We start from the raw sequence: 26,549 nt of genomic DNA on the forward strand, positions 1-26,549 counted from the left end.
ACACAAGGAATGAAAATTGATTAAAAATTTTCCAGGAATGAAAAAAATACTAAAAAAAAAATATATATATATACACATATACTTTCAGTGACCCAACATCAGAAATCCCCATGCCATTTATTTTAGATAACACTACTTCATAACTTGACAGCTCTCCAAGGAAAACAGTCTGCATTTATCACAGAAGCAACCAGGCTTGTTAGTGCAGCAGTGTCTCTCTGAACTATTCCAGTGCACATCATACACCAAAGCAAAAAAGATCCCAGAATTCTTAAACAGAAATCTCTGAAATGGTTTACTTGGTTTTCACTTAACCAGCTTAAAATCCTCATTAAAAGCTAGAAAATGAATATTCTCAAAACTATAAAGCATGTTATTCAGTCTACCTCTTAATATCTTCTTGCGTTTCCTTTATAGATTCAATTGCACTTTGCAGTTCACCAAGGTCTGCCCCTTTTTTCCTTATTCTTGTATTATGCTTCAGAAGTTGTGCTAGAAAGATTCAAAAGCCAGATGTAACCGACAGAAATGACTGCTTAGTTCAAAACTGAACAAAGTTCTAAGAAACTAAAACATTTGCAGAAATGAGGAGAAAGCTTTCTAACTGAGATTTTACCAAAAGCTAAAGCTTTAGAGTCAACTATAGTACAAGGATAGCAAGTTAAGCACCTGAAATATTTTAAAACACACGCTGTATTAACTACTACAAGCACCATCAACAACAACAACCTGTCTTCTATCAGCATACTGCACTACAAATTAAAACCCAGCTTATTTTTTTTAAATAAAGAGTTTACAAACACTATTTTTTTTGCACAGATATTTAGTATGTGCAGTATTTAGTATGTGCTATCTAGGCCTATGTACATTACATATGGATTCTTAAAAGGGCAGGGAAGTTTCCAATTAAAACCATGAGCTATCTGCTTCTTTTGTTTTTCTAGGATACACTTAATATCATGCTCTAAAGCATACGATAGTTTATAATACAAGCATCCTGAGATAGAAGAGTATGTGTGACTACAGATTTTCATCTAATTGTGGAATAAATTTACTATTTCTATATGCAAATGTATCTCTTCCTACCTTCACTTCCAGAGGAATCCTGATTATCAGGCTCAGGGGACGAGAAACCACACTCCCCTTTCTTCTGCTGACCAGCTGGTTTTCGTTTGATTTTTGGAACACTAACCTACAATTGATATGAATACTTACGAATTATTTCCCAAAAATGAAGAACGTGCTGCTTTGCCACAAGTTAATAGTAACAGTTACAGGCACAATATCCAATATAAGAAGCTCAGGTTAAGATTTTTAATGTAAGAACAGCCTAAAGTTTTTGCACCTTCTCCATAGTCTCTCACTTCTGTCTCACGGTTTATTTATTACGAGAGATTATTAATTGGATAGCGATGTAAAGCATTCAAACTTGATCTCAACAGTTTTATATGACCTTTCCCTTAAAAGAGATTATGGACTGGATAAACCACATTTTTGTAGGATAACAAGAGTATCTTCCATCCCCCCCACTGTGCTTTGATGAACTTCACACACATCATAAAATATGGACAAGTCCCTGGATCTTGCTGCAGCAGCTAACAAAATCAGAGCATACCATTGGTGTCCGATGTCGAACTTTTGTTTGGATGGCACCATCTTTTTCAAATTGGATCATATCATTCAAAGGGTCCCATGGTCTGGTACTAGACAAAGAGTGGATGCAATTCATTAATATCATAGCAATATAAATATGAAATATTTTCTTACTCAAAGGAAAATACTCAGGATATATAAGTCAAAGATCTCTCTCGCTACAGAAGGTACACATGGAGTAAATGGTGCTATCTTTCACATACAGCCCAGTCTTAACCTGAAGGGACAAGAAATCCAAGTATAAAATCCATGTCCAGGTCAACTCCTCACCAGGCTGGTAAGAGTGCAAACCGTTGTTATTAAACCAATAACATTATTATGAAAATATTTGGCCAGAGATACATATTTTCCAAACATGGAGAGGTTTTCCACATAATGTAAAGTCATTCTGGAAACACAGGAAAACTAGGAGCAAAGTTTTTTGTTTGTTTGTTTGTTTTTTTCTTTTCTTCATAGCTTCAGATTCATAGCTCACTGGAGACTGACAAATAGCCAAAGGGAAGGGAAATGCTTTGTACCTCATGGAAGTAAAGCATTTGTTAGTAACCAGTTCAGCTGCAGAAAATTATTTTAGTTTAACAAATTTTGTACTTACAGAAGGGAAATCTTTATTCTAACCAAAATAATGACCAAAATGTCTTTCACTTAAAGTGAGAGCATACAGTTTCAGAAAGAAAGATAAAACTCGTCTATAGACCCTCTCTACTTCCGGGAAGAGATGAACTTTAACCCAAAATACATCATCAAGACGACAAGACAGGCATGCAAAGCCCAACATCCCAATCATCATCATTCTACGATAGAAAATGCAGGTCAGCCGCACAAAGATCATTCTGATGCCGCTTTCTTGAGAGTAGACTGAACACGGGTTTTCTCTCATCTCTTAAGTCTTTTAGAATGCTTGCAGTTGCTGCAGATCTGAATATACGCCTGCATTTATATCTTAGCTTAACCAACTTGAGTTAAATGTCATCTAAGGTAACTGGATAAGAACAAGGCATTCCTGTCCCAAAAGTCTTTCAAATCTATAATACACAAGCATTCAGATATCTTAACAAATGCCACAGCTCACCAAACATTTCAGAGAAAGCTTAAGAGAGCGTGCTTGCTACATGGACCAGATTGCGAGCTAGCATTATATGTGTCAAAGGAGACAGAGGTTACCTCCAATGACTGCTGAGAGCATAGACTGCTTTCTACCACACAGTAAGATTTCTGTGGCACATGCTTGAACTACAAGGCCTCAAGGAGGCAAGAAAGATTCAGGTTAGCAAAATGGGTCTTAAAGCTGCAGGGGATATGGTAATTGATTTAAAGTGCACTACTTTTCCTGATGATTCCACACAGTATTCAAAAGCATGGGAAGTCGAGTGGACTGTTCACAACTCTTCCAAAAGAAAGAAGCCTCAATTACACTAGAAGGTTCAAACCAAGAGAGGGATCTTCACAGAACATACCCCATCTAGTTGGGCAGTTCCCTCCTGCAGGATGTTTTTGACCTTCACAGCCTATACAGGAAACCAGAGAAATTCAAGGAAAAGGAATCTATTGAGAGTTCGTAAATACACAGAATCCCTGTTTGGTTCCAGGAAGCCTGCAAGTTGCAAATTTGCTGGAGACTTGTAGAGTACTCAGAGAAAATATATTCAATTTTTGTACTCTTCCTATACATACACTTTGGCCACTCTCCCAACATTGCTGTTCTTGTGTACAAGCGTGAAGGGTTCACACATTTTACCCATGGAAATATACTTTCAGCATCAATGGCTTCAAAGTTACTGAGCTCTCAGAGCGGTATGTCGTCCTTGGATATTTTACTTCACAATTTCTGAAGCAGAGAAGAGTGCTTGATATTGAAAAAGAATCAGTAGAATCTGTGCACTTTGTGATAACCATCACTAGTAAAGGGCTCGGTTCCAAGCTGACCCTTGCAAGAGCTGGTGAGAGCACAGAATGTAGCTCTGCAGTCACGCAGTTACGATTTTTACTTTTTTATTCATTTATTTTTTAAACAGGAACTCATGTGCCCAGGGTATGTTTGGCCACTGAGCTGAGCCATTTGGTCCCAACATTAACTGATGTTGTAAACCTACTACTCTCACAGAGTTACCCTAACAAATAATAAATTGCATAGCTCAGCTCAACTAAGCACTCGCTTTTCTGATTTCCAGACAGTAGAATTTCTGATTTCTGGTTGGCATGTCCATATTGTACCATATTTTCCAGCCTGGAAAAAATCTTTGTAGCTGCTGTAGTCCATCTGATGGCGGGGGGAGGAAGAGAAAAGAGAAAAGGAGCACGATGCATCCTGAGGTGTCGTACCCAATAAAGTCCTAGAACATAGCATGAATTCAGAGGCCCATAAGCATAAAGACAGAGGAAAACGCTCATTGCAATGGTTACATGACACATGATTCCCTGCAGAAGCAATCACTGTCTTTTCAACACTACATATTAACACTCTCTCTTTGGCCAATCAAGTTCAGCTAACAAATTATGAATTTTAATTAAAACATGTAACATGAATAGGAATATCAAATAGTGATAAAAATATCAAGTAGCCATATATCTGAGTTCTTTTACTCTTGAAACCATAGCAAGGGGCTCAGCAACAGTCACTTTCAAACATTTAACAAGCAGTTGTTACAGACATTCCAGCACTCACTCTGCATATTTGTAGTGCCATTCCCCTGTGACTGAATCCTGATCAAACAGTTTGCATGTCCACTCTTCACCTTTAAGTTTCCTCTCTTTGGCACCCTTCCTCTGAGCTTCTTCCAGAACATATTTCTCTTGAGTAGCTTCTGTTTGGTCTTTGTTATTTATTGCTCGAGTCACTTGTTGCCAAAGCCTGACAAGCAAGCAATATAAAGAGTTACAATCTTGTTGACAGAAAAACTTGTAAACGTTTCCCTAATTAGAGGCTAAGTAGGAGGACCAACCTCTGAGAAGAATATTACCACAGTGTAATGTATCTTCAGTCTACATTTTCATTAAGACTTTCCATGATTATAAGGTTTGTAAATAATGAGTTTGTATTTAACAGTGTTCCTTTCTTGTTTTATAGATCATGATCAGAAAATATAGTAAAACAGGAAGCATCAGCTACTAGCTAATGTTTGCAGTTTGAAGAAGATAATGAGTTTTATTTTGTAAAAACAGTTATACATGCTTCTAAAGTGAACTTACTTCTCTGACTCAAAGTCACCTTGCTCTTCAAACTTCACTGTGTATCTAAGTAACCTGCGCTGCTTGATATCAGATGTTGGGTTCCAGAAGGTCTCCGAAACATCTGTCTTTTTGTCACTAATGGTAACTTCACTGTCCTGTAACATATATAATTTAGTTAGCTTAATTCCAATAGTCTCAGATAGTGCCAAGATATCACAAAAGGGAGGAATAAGCAATTTTTGTAACATGAATTTCTTTTCTTTTGGGGGGCATTATAATGGTTCCATTGCTTCTCTATTCCAAGTTAGAACTAGTACAGGGTGCAGAAATTGAACTTTGAAATTAGCATATGTAATTATTATTAACTATATGTATCTGAAAGAAGAGAATAGTGGTGATGCTATCACCTCACCATAACTGAATCAAGTTTGAACATTTCACGCTGGTGCCATAATAGTTCCTCATAGCGTTAACACATATACTGAAAATGTTTTACAAGATGAAAAATATTTTTCACAAGCTACTCAAACACACTCAACTTTTCCACCACTCTGAGCTGCAAGCAACATGATGTTGATTCTATAGTCATTCCTGAGACTGACTGTAACATTATAAGATTCTTGAGCTGACTGTAACAAGATTCTTTTTATGAAAGTGGGACTTAACAGGTCTCAAAACTTAGGAATCTGTTTTGTAACTGAGTACTATTTTCACTTGTCTTAACTGTCAGCCAGAATTTATGAAGTACTATCACTCACTACTTACCCAGTGACCCTCCAAAATAGCCAGAACTTCTTTGCCAAGCTTAATTTTCCCTGATATTTGATTAACACTGTCATTGTTACCCAAAAATGGCTGTAAAACAAAGAGAAATGCTTTCATTTTTATTTTAATAGCAAATTACATTTTCATACCTGTCAAGTGTTAAGGAAAAAAGTATAATTATGAAATCTGACGCAAACAGCCCTAACTGCTTTCAATATAATAGCTTCTGCCTATTTAATTCCAGAAATACATATAAAACCACAGAAAGTTGTTCTCTCCCTCTGTATTTTGTCCAGCAAAGCTTTTGAGAAAAGTGTAAGAATTGGCTAAGAAATCTAGAAAGAAAATGGCAAATAATGCAGGAAACTGTTAGTGACAATATCGTCTTGGAGAAAGTTGTCACTCACTATGCTAATTTCACCACTTTGTCAATGGTCGTTTGTTACTAGAGATGAACTCTCACAGAAGCACCAACAAACATGATTGCTGGGGATTTCTTTCAGCCCTTTTGATAATCTGCACATGTATCCTGCGGGCTGGCAAGGCAAAACTTCAATTAATACAGCCTAACTTTTAATTTTCACCTCTAATTTCACCTGAATACACAGTTTCCCCTCCACATGCTTCTCCTTCACAACTGTTTGTTCAGCTTCAAATCAAATTTTGCCTCAGATACCAGAAGTATATTTTCAGAAGTGCAAGCCATCCACATGTAGTAGAGAAACCTGTTTAGCCTTTGTGAGTGGGAAGGTGGCAGTACTACAAATATTAACGTTAATTTCACTGCATCTACTTATTAGGTTTTGAACAACGTTTCTATAGCAGATACAGCTCTCAAAAATAGTCCATGTAACTTAGCCTTGGGCATCAGACCGATCAAAATGCTAGTCAAAACCTTTGCATCATCTTTACTCAAGGAGTCAGAAGCAACTTAAGTTTTTTCCTGGATGGAAGGGGGGAACTTGGGTTTGAGTTCTCCTTCAATGGTTCTCCAAGTGGTTCAAAAAACCCTGAACATTTTCTGGTTAAAAAAAATCATCATGGGTTATTAATAACAAGATATCATTAGCACCTTACAAAATGCCTGAGTTACATATTAGATCACTAAACACTTTCCGTGTTCTTACAAGCTTTCCTAGACACATGCTGTTACCCCTGCAGGAGATAAGACAGACCCTTGCTTTTACCCAGTGTAGCTGTTCTTAAGATTCATGCAGTTAACAATGTTAGTAGTGTAATGGAAGTGTCTCTATGATCAGAGATTAAAGACAGAGCTGTAAATTTCAGTCCAGACCTTTGAATACAGAAGAATATATTAAACAAACAATACACAACAATGTAAGTCCTATTGTTCTAAATTACTATTTGCTAGATACACATAGATGGATGGGAGGCAATTGACATGAAAATTCCTCAGTTTCCAAAAAAAAAAAAAAAAAAAAAAAAAAAAAAAAAAAAAACCCAAAGAGCCAATTCCATACTAAAGAAAAGGATATTAGATCATATCTACAGAGCGACCTGAGCACTATGCTCATTCTCTTCTGGTGCCCACCCACAGCATTTCCTAACCTTGAGCTTGAATTCAATGGTTGCACTGTAGCCAGTTTTTTCACAGGTGATGTTGACAGTTCCCCCAAGCTCTAAAGTCATTGTGCCATAAAGAATTCCTGAAAAAAAGGAAAAAAAAAAAAAAGGAGCTAAAACGAACATTCATAACTAAACAAGATATAAAACTTAAGTTCTTTGGGCACAATTCCTAACAGCTCCTAGAGTAAACACTGCTGTGTCAGAGGAAAAGCAGAGAACAGTTCCATTTATCATCTCTTCAGGTGACCTTTGCTAATTATGAGCAGTATCTTTCTGTCAAATAACATAACCCAAACACACACAAACATCCAAGTGAATTACATGCAGGGTAGAAGAATACGTATGCTGAAAAAAAGTATCTGCACATACATCCATTTTAAGTGCTAATTTTTGTCACTAAAGCCATACCACCAAAAAAACCCCCACAGAATATCAAAAACATCCATGAAAAATTGAAAGAAAAGTGCCTACCAACTTAAAGTCAACTTATTTAATTCTGCTAACTCATTTCCACACATCTCAAATGAAGAAAGCATTATAGTTGCTGACTGGCCAAATTCTGGCAGAAAATACACTGCTGGATATACTTGGATAAGTAGTAGTTTAAAAATCAGCAATAGTGCAATGTATTTTGTACAACTACCAGCCTTCCAGAAAGCTTTACAAACTACTAATTTCCTGTACTGAAACTAGAGATAAATGGGCATCATTTACACTCAAATAATGTATTCGGGGTAGATGCTAGCTTGATATTCACGTTTACAAGAGAAAGAATACTGGGGAAGCTCAACAAAACTGTTATTTAGAAAGAAAGCAATTGAAACTCAGTTAATTACTGTCATGTAATGACAGATAGCTATATATATGCTTTTCCCATGTATGTTGGGGGAAAAAAATCCTTCTGTCTGAGCCAAAACCAGATCATTGCTTAAAAGACAACTGTATTTTTGTCCTGTTAAAATATGTGAAAGTCTAGACAAAGAGAATCAAAGTTGCCTGTGTTCAGAAAACTTTTCTCAGCTGACGAGCTCAAATCCAAGACAACATACTACTTAGAATAACAAACCACTGTTCTCATAACTTTGTCATCTAGGAAGTGAAAAAACCCATTACCTTTACAATGAGCGTATGGCATAGTCATTACATAATCTTCTCCCCTATTTAGGAATGTTAGCCGTCCTTCTCCATCTAGTATGGCAGATAGCGAATTCCCTAAAATTTGAAGAGAGAATATTTTAGCATGTAGTTTCCCCCTTGCAAGACAACAGTCAACATTTCCTAATAACTGAGGAACAAAATTAAGAACACTGATATATTCAGTGCTGCAATCTATCCTTTCTAGTGAAGACACTATAAAAAGCACCATCTCCAATCATTAATCAAAATAGCGATTACTCCCAAGACTAGTCGTAAAAGCTTTTTAAGGAAAGGTAAATTCAGTGATCAAAAACCCAGTTCCTTTAACAGCCTTCTTCAATCCACAAAACTTAGCTTGTGGCATATGCACACATTTTACACTTCAATAATGGTACATCCAGAAAACAATATATTATTTACCGTAGAACTTGGACTTGGCCAGAATGCTACCACTAAGGCAAAACCCATCCTTGCGGTTGCTAACGTAGAAGGCAGATATTGGAGGATGATGAGATACCTGTTGAAAATGCACATATTTGAATAAAAACATGCAACCTAGTATAAACCTTGAGCTAACAATGATAGAACGCAAAATTCAAGTGTTAGACATCTTTTAGACAAAGATCAAGCAAACAGTCTTACTGGAATTCAAGAGTTACTCAGAAAACTAATGCTTGACTTTTCCTGGAGAAAGAGGGAAGAGAAATGCTGGGAACACCTCTCTCTCTCTCTCTCGCTTCCTATATCTCCGTCTGTCTCAGAAGACAGACTGAGAGAGACATCTGTAGAAGAGCAATGCTCATCAGGAAAATCTTTTGAATATTTTTTATGTATTTAAATACCTTTTCTGAAACTGCCACATCATTGGTCTAGCACAAAAATGTTATAAATGTATTTTTCTCAAAAACAATTTTTCCAGTTATTGCAACTACCTGTTCTGCAATGTAAAAAGTCTTGCTATTCGTCCTTGGATGAATCCACATGCAGCGGAAAGTCTCACCAAGTATAGGATTGTAGGGTTTTTTAAGTCCCTGAACAGAAAGAACAGAGTCATTCAATGCAGGTAGAAAACTTACAAAACACTTTACCAGTCTGATACTGAAGATAAGACAGAAAAAAAAAAAAAAGCATGATATATAATTTAGAACATGTTGTACTTGAGTTCATCTGAATATTATGCACATTTATTCTATTTTTCATTCTACAGGAACCAGCACAGTTTTGGTACACGCACTAAACTTTTCCAGCCTACACATAAGGACAAACAGAAATTGAGAATTATCATAGGAGAATTATTGCAGACCTATTGTATGAAGTTAGGTAAAAAGTACTTTCATCTGTCAATACTTATTCCCACTAACATGACTGCAAAAAGAATATATAGTACAAAGCTAACTGAAGAAGTGAAAATATTACTAATCCCCTTCACCAGAAATATGCCATCATCAAAGTGTGGTAAACAAAGAAATGTCTCAACTTCACCTCAAAAAATTTAGCTCAATTTCTACTTCAAGGGGAAAAAAAAAAAAACCAGTTGAATATAGTTTATTTTAAGCATGGCCAGTGACCAAAAAGGTCCAATTTCCAGTCACATAAATAACAAAAACTTAACCTTGCTTTTTAAAAAAAAGCATAACAACATAATTAAATAACAAAAACATACTCCAACACATCCCAAAGCTCTGAAACTAGACAGTCTCTAACATAATGACAAAATATGTGAAAAGACACCTTTGGCTTTTTGTAGAATCCTGACAAATACCACTTCACTACTTTCTTCATACGGTTGTAAGCATTCTCTTCAAGAGCAGCTCTATGAAACAAATGGAACAGACAGATCAAATACAGAAATGACTTACACTATGCACTGTTTCAGTTATAACATCTTGTAAATCCTTGTGATATATCTTATAACTAGGAGCTGACCAAAATGATGGCACTGTAATTTGTAGTACTGTAAAACTTTCAGCATGATGCGTCAGAATAAAATTTTTCAAACAGTTGTCTCAAAATGGAAATCAAACAGGAAATCAGAAACAGCACTTTCAAAACTGAGTCTTTTCTGAGAAGGGAAACTAACTGTACAAATGATGAAACACAGATTGCCAGAAACCTACCAAAATGACAGCAAGAATTTGTGTAAATCCAAAATAAATTCAAGGAAAACATTTCAAGTACAGTAAGTCAGTGTTTCTTTCAGTCAGTCTGTTGGACAAGTTTCCTCTTACTTACAACACAGTCCACAGAGCATGAGGAAGCATGCATAGAATGTATCTGACGACGCTATTTTGCATATAAGACCTCGCTGCATAAATGACTGAGCAGATACAGCAGGATAAAAATAGTTTGAATGATTAAAAGAGGAACATGCAAAAAACCCTCCAAAACCCAGAAAGTATTGTGTTCCAAGCACTGGCGAAATTCTCCTTGGAGAACTAGTCTCAAGTACCTTCCACAGAAATTTTCCCTAAGGGCAGGTCTGGGAGACAGTGCTACAAAATATATTGCATGTGGTATATAAAGAACAAAATTACTAAAGTAAACCTGAGTTCTCTTAACATTTAGAAAACCTACTTGTCCAATGAGCAATAAAAAAAGTACTTGAAATTACACTAAATATTTTGTTTTCTATCTTCAACTTCTGCTTCTTTCTACCACTAACAGATCCTGCACCTGTGGTGTAATCCACCTCAGAAGACTGTACTTTGAAAGCATATTTACTTTCATGTTTAGTTTGACAAACTGAATCCTTCCCTCTCTCCAAGAGGGTATCTTTCCAGACCACGCTGTGAAACTTCAGGCCCAGACAAGATCTCTCCCTCCTTCCTATATATAACAAGGAAAGACATTAAAAAAAATGTTTATTTTACAAAGCCAACCAAGCTTAATCACAAGAATGAACAGTAGTGCAGGATATACAACATTTAGGCCTTTGTATCACTAAATCCTGTTCCAGTTCTTCTGTCCACTCCAGTTCTTCCACTTATAAAAAGATAATGCTTTAGAAAACTGTTTTACTCATGTACAGAACTCAGAGTTGAATATTTCAATTTGCTTCCTTTAAAATACTAGCTTTATTTGAACATGTAAATACATTCTAAACTTGTAGGTAACTAAATACTTTTTAAGAAAATGCTAACTGGTACTGTTTTACCATTTTAAATATGCATCCTAGAGGAAAAACACAAACTAATTTTGACCACTTCTCTAAAAGTGTCAGGCTTCTAACCACTCTCTAAAAGCTGTAACGGAAGTATCTGCAACAGAATTATTATTGAATTACTAATAGGCAACAGCCTTCAAAATGTACCATATGAGCTCTTAGGTATTTAGTTTTCAAAAAAACAGGGATATTTGATGATTGATACATTGACAGACAAGCATTCAAACATTAAGCAGTCTATGGATTAATTTAAGAAGATCACACAAAGAACAAATATTTTAGTATCTCACCTGTTAATCGGTTTTAATTTAAAAATGAAAATAAAGAAAACCAGAGATAGGATTGACTCACTCTGACAAAAAGTCTGCATGGTAGTAGTAATCAGACAGCTTGTCCAGGAAGGAACGAGGTTCCAAGATAAAAGTAGGCAACACAACTTTGGACAGGTCCATTCCTGGACGGACTTGCTTCAGCAGTGTCCAGATCAGACTTTTGTTTTCTTCTGACACTACTTCTGTCTGAGCAGCCTCCCCGGCCTAGGATGAATAAAAAGCTGCTTACAGAAAGGCGAAACAAAATAATTTTTTTAAAAGAGAGATCAATACATTCTAAGGACGTAATGAGAATGGAAAACTGGATACTCAGAAGAGGTGAAGTAACTGCGGGCGAAAGAACAAGTTCCTCTAAACAGACATATGATACACCTTTAACAGAGAATGCCAGATTTACTATTCAGCATTAAAAATCAGATGTGTTTCATCAGCCCTAAAACATTATAGGAAAATTGGAGATAGAATATTGTTCAGAAGTCCTCCCTTAGCTTTTTTTCTAGGTATCAAGTACATTCTCCTGTGTTCTCATGTACAAGATTTATAAAGCAAAGGGCTGTTTATTCTATCAGCTTCTCCCCACCATGAAAGCTGCCACATTTATGCTTTTCACCTGCCTTGTGATTTAGGATTTAGTGAGTAAAAACAGCTGCCCCACCCCAACATGCCTCCTTTCTGTCCAAGAAGAGGCGAGATATTTCTCCATGCAGCTTCTGAAATCAAAAGCAAAGGCTGTAGGAAAAGCAGCCTTCTTTCCAAAACAGTTCTAAAGTGCACAGTCAAGAATTAACTATCAACCTAAACTTTTCTTAAAGGCCATGTAGAAACGGCACTAGAAAGTAACAGAGCACCAAGCAGTTATGTCCAGTAGGTATTACAAAAATGGAAAATTTCTCATAGTTAGCACTTGAGAGAGGAGATTTCCAAAAAAGTTCATTTTGGTTTCTGTTACAAAGCTTTTTAGTATCTTAATAGAAAATTAAACGAACAAATCCCCCTCATATTTGCCTTGCGTAGATGCACAGGACAACCCACACAAGTGGAATGGTAACTTTGGGCATTGTGCTAGGATCTAAGGCGACCACAAAGGACAGCAAGCCTTCTACTGAAATCTGCAAACCCCATTGCTCTTTAACTCCTCTCTTAAAAAGAAAAGCAAAAAAATAGAGCCATCAGCTTGCATTAAAATATGTACAGCTCCTGCTTCTTTATTTGAAGAGAAAAACCTAAGAATAAGTTAATGAAAAGCAATTAGAAATAATAGCAAAAGGACAGAGAGACAGTCAGTTTCTCTTGCTGGTGGTCCTTTCAAAAAATCAATGCCTTCATAGTTTGAGCAATATTCAAGATAATCTTCTCATTATCTTTCCTCAAAGTCTCAGACAAAAGCACAGCAGTGTATAGTACAGCAGAACATAGGTGGAAAGAATTTTTTCCCCAGCATTGCTAAAAATATGAAAGCCAATCCTGCAAGTCAGTTTTCCAAATACAATTTCACCCCTAAAATACCAGCTTGCTCTTCGGAAAGGAGCTCTGCCCACTACATAAACAGCACTTGTACCTCCCCAAGCTCTTCATGACTCTGTTCTAAATAAGTAGTTTCCTTAACATCAATCGGTTCAGGATCGACATAAGAATCATCCTGTCGCTCTGATGTGTCACTGTCGCTTTCTTCGCTTTTGCCCAATCCATCGTTATCAGATTCATCATGATCATGATCATTTTCCTTATCAGATTTGTCAGAGTACATGTCTGGATCTTTAAATTGATGCCTTTCAATTTCACTGTCATTTAACCTGCCAAAAAATAAAGACAAAATGAATACTCAAATCCACACACTAATTTTTTGTTTCGAAACCAGGATCTTGACAAAATACAAAACATTAGCGCCAGTGAGTATCAACCCTGATCTGGTAGGAACGTCAGACTAGCTTTGCTGGTGTAATACAGGATGCACATTTTGCACTGAAATGTTATATGCACCAAGTCTAGTTTCCTTATATTTTTACCTATTAATCTCTTAGATTAGTCTTGCTTGTATACTTTCACCATATACTGGCATGCATGTAGACCAAAAAGGCCCGAAAGTGTATGTAAAGTTCACTGCTTATTAGAGAAGTAGTTATGTTTGGTAATACTTCAAATAACTTTTATTCATAATATTTGTTTGTGTAAATGCACGAGTACACACGTAACCTAAATAACATGATTGAACCAACTGTTACACACTGCAATAGCTCTATAGCATAATTGGAAAGAAGGAGAAAGACTTTTAAAGAATTTGGATAAATGGGATCACACTAACAGGGTGGGGAAGCAGCCCTCTACCCAGGAGAGAAAGATAAAATGAAAACTGGAGATTCTTTACTTGAAGTTGTATTTCATACAAGGCATTAACTGGCAGGTAGGGAACATTGCCTCTTCTCTCAGATTAAGGCAGTATAAGTAAATGATTTTTTTCAAAAATGCAGGCATTAGCTTCAGCTGAGAGCTAGCTATTTTTAATTTTTTTGACCAGGCCACAGCAGAGCATGCCTCAGTCTTCTGGGAGGCTGTGCAACTGTGTAACCTGAAGTAGCAATTGTGTAGGGCAGTGCTAATACAGAGCTAAAACCACCTTTGCCTTTTTTCACCCGCTCCTGCCAACCTCATTAAAACTGAGCTGAAAATTTGTTGTTGCTTAGATAGTTAAACACCGAACACTCTTAGAATAGGCTACATCCAAACATTAGTCTTAATTAAGCTTAACAGTTGTAACTAATTGCTGTGATTGTAATCTGGACCAGCTGAAGACTTCTTATCTACCAAACCAGAACACAATGACATTAAATTACTATTCATGACTACAGATCTTCAGCTGAACTGTACAAAGTAATTTTATTTTTTCATGAGATAATGGAAGGAGCAAGAACTTCCACTAAGAGACTGTTTGGTCATGTGGACAGGGCTATGAATTGGATCTGAGGCAACAATTTGCCTTTTCTCAGACTATTTATGCCAGGGAGAATATTGTGTCTCCCATTTCAAAGCTTTACTTCCACCTTAAACACAGAAACATACTTTAACAGCAGTACAAACTTCCTGCCCACCCATGCAACTACTCTTCATATGCATGAGTGATCATTCAAAATATTTTTCTAATGTCAATTGAAACAAAAATTAAAAAAAATTAAAAGCATATTGAATTCATGGAACATTACTCAGAAAAATCATGAACAGCTCAAGCTTCAGAGCTAATTATTTCAGATAAAGGAGTAAATCTTTTGTATTTTCTAATGCACTTTGCTGCCACAATCAAAGTGTTTGAAAACACCATTTGTCATGCTTATTTAATAATATTTTTATGAGAAAGTTCATTATGCTCCCAAAAATCTAGCTGAAAGCATTCATTAAATTGAACAGGCAGTTACTCAAGTGTACTTAGACACCGGATGTCACATGATAAATTTTATCCACTTTCTGATACCAAAAAGGCTTGAAGAGATCCAAGTGCAAGAATTCAACTTTTGTGCTGCTTTTGAAATGAGCAACTTAGAGTGACTGAAGTATTATTCATTCATCTGATGATTCAAAGCTAAAACACACCGAAGCTGTCTAAGTAACTACATTATTCATACTTCAACTAAAGCATAACAGCATATATTCAGATCTACCAACTCGTCACACAAACTGAACTTCCTATTTTCAGGTGAAGCAGACAAGAGACCAACTTGAGGATACCAAAAATTAAAGTTTAACAACTGAACTGAATATTTAAAACTAACAGATGTGATATCCCACTTTTGAGTTCCTTGGGCCAAACCTCCCTCTGTACTCATTTTGCTCTTACAAACCTTTATAAACACAGAACAAATAAGGCAAATCAGGAGCAAAAGAAACTGCAAGCTTAGAAAGAGATTATCCTTCTGGAAAACTGAATTTACCGCTATGAGGTTTTGCCAAAAGGACAATCAGGTTTATTAATTAATTTACTTACGGGAAGTTTTCTCCACTGTGTAAGTTGTTAGCACGAAGCAGACCATAGAGAGAGACATGCGTGCTGTCTGCTGAAGAGTTCAAATCATGTTCTTTACCTTCCCTAATCATTGTACGTTTAAGCAGACTTGAACATTTCAAAGCCAATTCCAAAGCATCCATCCAACACCTGCCTAAAGACAGATTTATTAGAGTAAAAATTAAGTATTTAACCAAACTGTTCAACTTCAACTTCCTAATTTCACAGTCCTCTCTCAATCTGTTTACCTTACCATCGAAGACACACTTCAGTGGAAAAGAGAGTTGTTCTGTTACATGCATTGGATTTTATAATCTGCTGACAAAATCTGGTGGTGACAAAAATAACTCATGGCGACCCAGCTCTGGTACAAGAGATGTTTCAGAGTAGAACACGCAAGGTAAGTTATGCTTCTGTTACAGTATGTTCTAGTATTTCTTCCTTAAGGTAAGTATTATGGTTCCATCTAGGCCCTAACTGTTGGACTCCTCCAAAGTTGCTTGCACCATGCTTTAGTTTTGAAGACTAAGTAACTGCATCACTTGGCAAATTTTGCCAATGTAATACAACAGCAGTGTGAAAAAGGAGCTACAATGGTAACATATAAATATCGCTTTAATATAAAGCATTGGATATTTTGACTTTTTGCAAAGAGTCATGTAACTAAGCCAATAATTTCCAACTTTGCAAGTCATTAACAATAAATAAATAAAAGTGTTTGAACATAATAATGAAGGTAGCATAAACTTAAAGTTAGGGATGAATTAGAATAAATAACCTCAAAAGCCACTTCTCCTATTCCCCTTCAAATATACTATGTTTTTAAAAAATCACCTCTTGCTTTGAAGGCAAATAAAGTCCTACTTTTGAAGTCTACACCAATAAGCTTAATTAACCAACAGAAGGAAAGCAGCTGCTAAAAAATTACACAACAGCCTTAAATTCTGTATATGCTTTTATAACTTTTCAAGATGGCTGCACTAACATTGAGCACCACTTCCTTTCAGTGATGAAGGTTTGTTACAAAACTGTATTTTGAGGGAATTCTTTACTGCATTTTATAATGCATAAATAATTGCATTAGAATCAAAGTATGTCCACATTAGCACTTTAAAAAGGAGCTAGGTTGGGTATTAGACAAAAATTAACACAATGAAATCTAAAACGGCCCCTTTCCTCCTCTACCCGACCATAGCAAGGGAACTGTATAAAGCCCAATGAGTTTCTTCAGGTCAGTATTCTGCTTCAATAACCATGAAAAACTTCTAGTACCAACACAACCAAATGTACTAAGCTTTAACAACTATGGAATTGCAAACACAATGTTGTAATAGCTATTAGATAAATATCTATATTTATATCTATTAGATAAATATAAATAGATATTAGAAAACAACTAAAGCCATCTATTTTCTAATAAGTTCTCAAATTGTGGAAAAACACTAAAATATCTATTTACCATCTGACTCTGAAGCAGCTCGGATGATCAAATAGCTGCTGGGTAATGGCTGAGTTATAGAACCAACTGCTTCACCTTTTGGACCCTTGAAATACACAAAATAGAAGCAACAGCATTAGATATTTTAATTCAGTTTTAGACTTTATCATTCAAGCTGACACAGTGCAGGGCTATTTGCTGTCACTCAGCAACATCTAATGACAACATGAATGGAAAGATGGACAGCCCTCTTTTACTGGATTTATTCTTCAGGGTCTTCATTCTAAGTACAGCTCCCAATTCAACCTCACTTTGAAGAGAAAGGTCTTTGGCATTCAGATAGTTTTGGTGGGTTTTCTGGTAAATCATACTTGACATAGTAACTTGCAAATGCTCTGCTGGTGCCACTTACAGCAAGACGACAAAAGCATCAAAAGGAACCCTACTGGGGGCATCGCCCTCACTTTTAAGGGATTACAGCACATAGAGACATTGCAAGGGACAAGCTATTCCTCTTCAGCTCTGTATTTGAGCTGAAGGGGTGAGATTAAAAGCAAGCAAAACACAAGGCACTTCTGTGGGGATACTTAAGAGAGCTTATTTACAACTAATGCTGTCAAGCAGAAGAGTCCACATTTTTTACAGCAGCCAGCTCTTCCCTCCTCTAGTGTCTGTTCTTTCTTGACGATTCTTCTTGGTTCCTAACAGGACGCTATGGTTCATAAAGCACAGCAAGACACAAGGGCAAGAGGAACCATGGCAGAGAACAGGAGGCCCTTTCAAGTGATCCACTTCATGATGATCTTGCATGACAATGTGCTTGGCTTCCCAGCACCGCGCTATGCTGCAGGACTGCAAGCTTTCTTTCTGCCTGTCCTCAGAAGACAGATGAGCTACTCTACATTTACAGAAAATGGAAGATATACCTAGTGTTTGGGAGGGAGGGGTTATCTATAAGTTCCTCCTCCTTCCTTTCTCCTTCCCTCCTTTCTCTTCAACTTCTCCGCTATCTAATAGTCAATTCACAAAATATTTAGGTGCCTAACCTTAGACTTCGATGGAGTTGGTGCCCAAAAAAAGGGCCATGCCCAGGTCTATAAGATGCTTAAGTCCCTCTATAAAAAGTATCAGCAGTATACCATGACATTGTGTTCAACCAGAAGACACAGAGAGAATTTAAAATGTCAAATTTTAATTTTCACTATGAAGTTTTGTGCATTTCTGAATTTAAAAATTATTCCCAAAGACCCTTCTATTTTTGCCAAGTGTTGTTTTGGAATAGAATACCAAGTAACCGCTTTAATGCTCCTTTGAAAAGTTTATCTACGAAAACTTTAAGACAATTGACAGGCAAAGAGGGCTGTATGAAGAAAAAAAACCCAAAAAACCCAAAAAACAACCTTGAAGCTATCATTGAAAGCTGGGTTAAGCCTGCCTAACTGATGAGTTGACACATTTTGGTCTTGGCTGATTTCCCCACAGAAGCCTAATGAAAAGTTAGTACAAGGCTTAGAAGAGGGAATTTGAAAGCGAGCAGAAGTTTTGCTTAGAGCAAAAGCAGATAAAGGCAGATATTTTAGAAGCAAGCATATGAGACAGCCAAAACATTTTCAAAAGTGGGAGGGGGATAGCAAGGAGTGTTGGTGGCACTTAGATACCAATACACACAAGCTAGTGCTGGTGTAAATGATGTTCAGCAACTTCTGCAAAATAAGTACGGAGTAACAGCAACCCAGGTGTTAAAAAATTATATATTGGAACCCTCCTCCAGAATGAGTTGAAAGGTGCACCTATAAAAAGTGTTGGGTGAAGTGGAAGCATGAGGACTGGGAGTTAACTATACAAAAGCCACAAGAGACAACATCATACAGGAGCCCTCTCCGTTTCCAGGGCAGATCACTGAGTGGGCATGTGGGGAAATGGTCTAGACTGGTGCCCCGAGGAGAGAAGAGCACTGTGGCGCAGTGTGGTGCATCGCAGCATGGTGGGAAAGCTGCTGGAGCACTGTGCAAAGGGGAGGGCAAGGTGCTACGGCACCACGGGTGCTGCAGCACTGCGCAAAGGCCTTGGCCATCACAAGTCCTCCAATTCTCAGGTTACAGAACATGGACTAAGGGCAGAGCTCCACTCGTGACACCTGGGTGTACAGGATATAGTAGTTACTATGCACCAAATAATTGTAATTTGGGAATGATGAAAAGATTGCTGCTGTGAGAAAGGTATACTCGTAGGTGCTTTGACAACACAATCATTAGAACTGAGCAAATAATTTGCAATGAACATTTAAGTAGGCTGACTTCTTTTGGAATAACTGCTTGTGGATCTTGATTTCCTATAATCAATTAATGTTCCAAAAGCATCAGATGTTTTTTATTTTGATGTCACCAGTTATGAATTCAAAACCAGTTATCTGTATGTTAATACTCTTTATGAGACATTAGTTAGTTTCTACTGGTTAGGTGACTTTATCTGAACTGTTTCTGTTCCTGACAAAATGACTGTACAAGCACTCAAATGCAAGGCAATGGCTAAGTTTAAAATTCCACTTCCACAGATTTAAAAAAAAAAAAAAAAAAAAACACAAAACTTCTAAGTTTACTTCCTACAGAATAATCATGCCAATAAAACTCATATGTCATGAACATTCATAGAAAGTAACAAAAATAGATGAACAGTCACACTTTTAATTAAATCTATTAGTGAAAAATTATTTTCAGTGATTTTTCTAGGTAGCAATCTCAGAAAATTAAAATGGCATCAGGACAGGGCACGTGAAGGAGAATGAACAAGATACAGTGCATCAGCGACCTCAGAGCGCATAAGAAACATCAAAGATCACAGCAATAGGCTTAAGGGAGCATGTTAAGTGACTGGCCTCAAACTACTGCAGAAGAGAACTTGCAATCTGCCAAAAGTGGGAAGTGTGTTCCATCAAGAAAATCTCCTGCTGTACTTACACCTGTGTAAATATTGTCTTGTAATGTCATATTCCTAGGCTGATGGCAAACATTCATTTTATCTTAGACTTCAGGCTTGTTCTCATAAATCTACTCTGTAAATTAGTCAATTGCTATTATGCTTATGAATGTTTGCCTCACAGTAATAAATTTGTAACCAGGAAGTTATAGTTGACTAGGAAGACAAGGCAGAAAGTTTCAAACTTCAAGGCCTTTCATCTAATTAAAACTAGTAATTCTCAACTGCAAATAGCCATACCAAAATGAACAAATGCCACTTCAGCTCTCAGCACATTTAGAATGGACAATATCAACTTGTTCAGGTACAAAATTTGACCTACCTTACAAAAGTAAAAATCTGGTGGGCCATGTCCTCTAAATTCTAAATATCTAGTTAAAAAAACAAAAAAATCCATTTCTCATTGCCAAGCAATAAAGAAATATAAGACTGGTTTGTGATCTTCTGCAGACAGGCCACCACTTCGCAATGTAGGTACACATGATCATTAAATCATATTAACACCACACCCTGTAGCTTTGTAAAAGAGTATGAAATTTGTGTTCTGCAAATGTGAGAGCACCACTAATCAGTGAAAAATCCTCCTAAAGAATATTAAAATAAAATTATTCTAAAAAGTAACTACTAAAGATTTGATCTACATGTCATAAATTTAGATAAAACTGATAATGATAATACTTCAGGAAGAAGACCTCAAACAAACATGAGGAATGACACCTGCTGACTAACTTCCTGGTGTGAGATAAGGAAGAAACAAAAACAGTGTAGCGCATTCTACAGATATCACAGCGCCACATCGGTATCAATAAAAGATTCACAAGATACAGTCTCATAATTAGTAAGTGTATTAAGATGTACGTGACAGAGCACATACTTAATTCTTTCTGACAACGGTCCTAATATTGTACAATAATTTCGACTAAAACAAGATGTCATTTCAGGAGGTAAATATGTTCACTTGTGCTATGCTTCCACACCCCCTCTCCATATGTACACATAAAACAAGGACTCCATTAGTTTGTTTATTCAAGTATAAGTAGTAAATAAAAGCAAATTTTGAAATAAAGATTCTCATGAGAAACTGAAATAATCCTTTACTACGCAGAACACACTATGCTTTTCAATGATTATGGACTAAGAACTACTAACAGTATTATGTCATGTATGACAAAGCAAACACCAAAACTGAAAGAAAATATCTTTCTAAAATTTCAGCAAAAAAAGGAACATAAGTAGCTAACAATTTGTAATATATACTACTATTGTACAAGGAAGCCATTTGAATGTTTTATTACACCCTTAATAACAGAACTGGAAGCCAAGAAATGCTTATAATCCCTCTCAGCCCTTTCATTCTGGCAAATCCTTTCCTTCCTTAAATGTCCCACCATACATAATGATTGGAAGATCAGGTTGGATTGACGTAAAATATAACACTATATACTATACTGCTTCACTTACACCACTGTCAAGGACTGAACTAATTTCTTTAATGGCATCTCTCCACACACATTTGAAGCTATTTAAGCATATTGAGCAGTGTAAGCTATACAGCATAAATCAAATACTTTTTATAACGAGGAAGATTAAATGTTGAAATTTTACGTTCAGAATAGACAAGCCAGTTAAGCTTTAACAGAATATTTTAGTTCAACTTTTCATTAAGGTTGTTTTCACTCATAGTTGGCAATGCTAATAACACGTACAGTTCTCAATGGATGACCACTAACCTTTACAGCCCATATGGACTGCTCCAAAGGATGAAAAAGTTTGAAACAAAAGCCATCTTTTTTAGAAGGCCTCTCAATGAGTTCACAAGCGTTCAGGAGCACTGTTCCTACCCACTGGCCATTTTTGGGAGTTTTGTAAATAAGCAAGACTCCTGGTTTTAGTACACACCACAGCTTGGTCCAGCTTTTCAAGGTACCACGAATCTAGAAGATAAATAGTTAAAGTTGAATCTGAGTGAAACCAGTACCAAAACCACCCGCTTTAACAAAAGGGCAATTAAAATTGAATTTATTTAGTAGCTTTACTCCAAGCACAGTTTATCAGGTGTATAAAGTTTTCATGAACTTGAATAAACATTTGGTAAAAGAACAGTAAAAGTGTAATCTTAATGCCCATTCTTCTACTCCTTCTTGATGAAAACTTATTCTACAAATGGATTTTTATATAAATATATATTATATATACTATTATATTATATATATATATTTACACAAACACGTGCGTACACACACACACACACACACACACCGCTCTGGATGTAGGTGGAGATTTCATCTGAAACCTCCACGAATTTTCCCATTTGGAAAATATTTTATCATGAGCATGAAACATATAAGCATGAAACATATATAGATATAGACACAGATATATCTAAGGGTATAAACATCTTTCAAAGCAGAGCTCCTCTGAAAATAGAACAGAGGTCTGGTAAGAAAAATAGAATAGTCACAAAATAACAACTCTCATATGTATGTATATTTCTTGGATAAAATCTCTTATAAATAGCTATTAACTTTATTCCATAGATGATAGGAGAACCTTTCAAGTCCCTGAATTTGCATATCTGATTAGGCTGCTCACATCAATTCTGTCAGTTCTGGAATTCAATTCCTTCTGCATCTGCAGGACTGAATACCAATCTGATGTCTGAGCAGTATTCTAGCCTATTTACCTTGATTTTGCAAAAAGCTGAATAAACTTCTCAGATAAGCTATCATTCAGAGCTAATAAGTCTGTTACTCATTTTTCCTGTACAATTAGCAAGAAATATGTTTACAAATTTAAGGAATTAAACAAATAGACTGCAATACTTTTGATGACACTGACTACTATTCCTAAGAAATGAATTTCTCACCTTTTATACAAGTATTAGAGGACAGTTAGTTCTTAAGAAAGGAAAGAAAAATAACCAGGAAGAGATACATAAAGAAGTCTGTATTAAAATACCTAACATATCTGAATGACTTTCACTACTGGTAACAGAGCTTAAATTCAAAGTGTAAAACAAAAGGACAAAATAAGAGTCTGAAAGCCAACTCATCTGAAGTTAACTGCTACGCATAGGAGATGCACGCGACTACAGTGACCACAGTAAGCAGAAGCTAGATTTACCACATTTTTCCCTTAGGATTTGAGTAGAGACACTCTGAGAATGCAATTAATAGCTCCTGTGCTTGTAGAAAAACATTAATCAGCAACTAAAAGATTGAGCCTTTTCTATTCTGGTGAGAAAGCAGCAGGCAGCTGCTGGATCTTCAGCTCAGGTTTCACATTTAAATTCTGACCTTCAGCCAGTCAGCCATAACAATAACTGATGGGTCTGTGATAGTGCTAAGTAATTCTTTTGTAGCTCTCTTCTTCTCTTCCCTGTAATTTTTCTTTTGAACCTGTAATCAATAAGAAAAATATTTATAATGGATATATGTAACACAAAAAAGTAATCACAGCACAAAAAGTAATCTATAAATACAAGTGAAGGAAAAAAACCTAAGTTTAAGTTGTAATAGAGGTACAGAGAAGTAACTTTAAAATGCAACAGAGTAAAGACTTTTCAATGTTCTGTTTCAAGACTGGCTAGTTCAGATTCTTCTGCAGCTTGTTTTTAAGACTCAGGATCATGGAAACTCCTATTAGAAACACAGAAAAACTTCCTTTTCCAGTTTAAGTACAAAAACAAATTCAGAGCCAGATTCAGATTTACAGGTACATTATCTGGTCAGCCATCTTTATTCACCAATTCCTTTCCCTCACTAGTAGAAATTCACAGTGGTATAATTTCTCTTCCTTCAGCAGCAAAAAATTTCACATTTCTCCTGCCCTGTTATCTGCCAAACAGTGGAGTTTGGTCTTGCTACAACGCAGTGACAAAGCCAGTAGGAAAACTACAGGTACTGCAAGCTGTAACCTTCATAATTCCTTTCACCATCTTATTGCATGTAGTAGATTATATCCCAAGGTCCTTTTTAACCTAAATTATCCTATAGTCTTCTGTCACCCTAAAGACTACTCACAGAAGCTCATACTCAAGTAACAACACAGTAAGATTGGAAAACTGAAGAGAATCAACACTACTTCCCACAATACTTAGATAATCTATAGGGGTCTCATCACTGCTTGGCGCTTGTTTTCTCACTGAAGAATACGGTAAAGCTATGTATGTTTACAGTCCATGAGGAGATACTTCGAAATTGGTTCACCTTGAGAGATTCCTTTTTCGTAAGCTTGCTTGAAGACAAAGAGATGTCCTTCTCCGAGCCATTGAAAAGTTTGGATTCAGACTGAAATTCACAAAATGCAGAACAAATAAGAAACAATAATGGATACCATGATACAGTATTGCTTCAGGCACTTTTAAAAAAAGTGTTTGAAATGCATAGGTAGGTTTATAAATATCCATTCACATTGACTTTTCTTCTGTTTCTTCCACATAAAAAGTAATATGAGCTGTTTACCATCTATTTATGGAGTCTTACTTCATAAGGACTGTAAGGACAAAAAGTCTGATTTCTCCAGAAGCTGAACTATATACAGTAAATATTTAGCACACGTACTCTGTTGCTCACATGCCATATTCTTGACTAGCTAGGCACTATTTCAGCAGACAGAGGACTGCAGGGTTTTAGGAAAATCCTGGTATTTAAACCCCAGGGGAGTCCTTGTCCAACATGCCTTCATTTCCAATCCCAGTCCCAATGCCTTCATAACTTGACAATTTCTCTAGACTGATTGCTACAGAGGCACTTACCCCATGACCCATGAAGGAAAACACAGTCTCTTCAGTCTAGAATTTAATCTGTTCTATAAATTATCAGAGTACAGCTGACCACTAAAGCTACTTGTTCTGCTCCTTCCTTCCCAGCCCCACGATCTGATTATTTTTCAAGTCATCTTAAAGAAGCTCACAGTGCCACTAGACAGGGGAACGAGACACTCAAGGTTGTTTATAAAACCTAAGTCCTCATTCATGACAGGACAATATGCTGCCTCAGCACCACATGATTTCTTCCACCCTTTCCCCATGTCTTATAAGGTTCAAAGTTTATTCCTTTGCATCTGTTGCCTACTAGTTAAAAAGAAACTGGAGTCAACCAAAGATTTCCCCCGGGATTCAGAGGTCTTAAAAATAAATAAATAAATAAATAAATAAATAAAAAAGGAAAAGAGAAAGAAAGAGAAAAAAGAAAAAGTAGTCTACTGCAGAGTTATCACTTGTCATTGATATTGCAACTCAGGGAACACTGAGCAAGGATGTAAATCTGATTCCCTCAAATTTCCTTCCTAGCAAAAAAAAAAAAAAAAAAAAAAAAAAAAAATTGATACAATCTTCTAAGATTTGTAAATACAAGGACATGAAAAACTGCTTCTTAGTCTGTTGAACACTTCTGAAGGGTAATTTCAAATCTCAGACTACAATGCAAAGTTTATTCACTGAATTTCTAATTTTGGAGTACTATAAAGTGATAGTCAAAAACATACAAGTATTGAGAAAACTAATGATTTAACACAATAATAAGAGTAGTGCCTTTAAACATTTTTTTTTCTCCTCCTACCACACAGGTCACTCAAACCAAAGAGATAAAAATTAAAGAATTACAAACACAACAAACAATTTAACCTTGGTCCTGCTTTGTCACCTCAGAATTAACACTTTACAGGAGTCTATTTAGATAAGGCTATTCATTTGTTATACTTGCCAAAAAGTCCACACAGTCAAACAAGTTTTTATTTGCTAAGTGCCAAAATTAAGCCAGTTTTACTTCAAGGTAAAGCACTGTTTTTTTGTGCCAACGCTACATTAGTTTTTCCTTATTTGCTTCCACTGTCATGCATGAAGCATATTGCCAGCAAAAGCACCAAAAAGATAAGTGCAATTAATGGCAAGGAGTAATCTTGCTATCTCAAAATCATTTCAGCAATTGGTGCTTCCTATTTCCACATATATCTTGGAAGGAAGGCAGGAAGGAATCCTTATAATTATGTATTACAGATATGCTCTTAACACTTGAAATATAGCTTGAAGACAGACATACAACTTGAAATTTAGAAATGTAATTCTTCTATCTAGAAGTTAAAGAAATACTGTACTTTAAATATAGGGACAGAAGAGAGAAAAATGCTTATCACTGTCTCATAAGAAGAAATAATGAAGTTGTTATGCAAGGTATAACGGAACAGCTTAAGTAAAACGTTCATAAATAATCTAGTTGCTCACTAACAGAAAGCTAATATAATCTGAAGTCCATAAATATTTAAGCCCCCAAACACTAAGTATCCCAGGTTACAAAAATTCATTTTCTCAGTATCAGTCTTAAAGCTCACTAGTAG

The 26,549-nt window shown here is 36.2% G+C and overlaps 1 protein-coding gene across 10 annotated transcripts in view; it reads right to left on the bottom strand.

Moving 5' to 3' along the window:
- Positions 1–26,549, bottom strand: part of OSBPL8 (oxysterol binding protein like 8) — a 100,741-nt gene that overhangs the window by 5,844 nt on the left and 68,348 nt on the right. For 9 of the 10 annotated variants that reach the window (XM_064509287.1, XM_064509280.1, XM_064509305.1 and 6 more), the window contains 18 exons: positions 24,422–24,502; positions 23,510–23,611; positions 21,944–22,147; positions 17,259–17,343; positions 15,782–15,953; positions 13,367–13,601; positions 11,828–12,012; positions 10,045–10,126; positions 9,246–9,344; positions 8,734–8,830; positions 8,290–8,388; positions 7,159–7,256; positions 5,590–5,679; positions 4,843–4,979; positions 4,319–4,504; positions 1,616–1,703; positions 1,087–1,192; positions 387–492 (listed from right to left, as the gene is read on the bottom strand). In XM_064509287.1, coding sequence (XP_064365357.1) covers positions 387–492; positions 1,087–1,192; positions 1,616–1,703; positions 4,319–4,504; positions 4,843–4,979; positions 5,590–5,679; positions 7,159–7,256; positions 8,290–8,388; positions 8,734–8,830; positions 9,246–9,344; positions 10,045–10,126; positions 11,828–12,012; positions 13,367–13,601; positions 15,782–15,953; positions 17,259–17,343; positions 21,944–22,147; positions 23,510–23,611; positions 24,422–24,502 — 2,252 coding nt within the window. Of the gene's footprint in view, positions 1–386; positions 493–1,086; positions 1,193–1,615; positions 1,704–4,318; positions 4,505–4,842; positions 4,980–5,589; positions 5,680–7,158; positions 7,257–8,289; positions 8,389–8,733; positions 8,831–9,245; positions 9,345–10,044; positions 10,127–11,827; positions 12,013–13,366; positions 13,602–15,781; positions 15,954–17,258; positions 17,344–21,943; positions 22,148–23,509; positions 23,612–24,421; positions 24,503–24,969; positions 25,150–26,549 lie in introns of those variants that run through there. The other variant, XM_026100310.2, reaches the window with a different exon arrangement.

This window comes from Dromaius novaehollandiae, chromosome 1 (assembly GCF_036370855.1).
Source record: "Dromaius novaehollandiae isolate bDroNov1 chromosome 1, bDroNov1.hap1, whole genome shotgun sequence".
NCBI lineage: Eukaryota > Metazoa > Chordata > Aves > Casuariiformes > Dromaiidae > Dromaius > Dromaius novaehollandiae.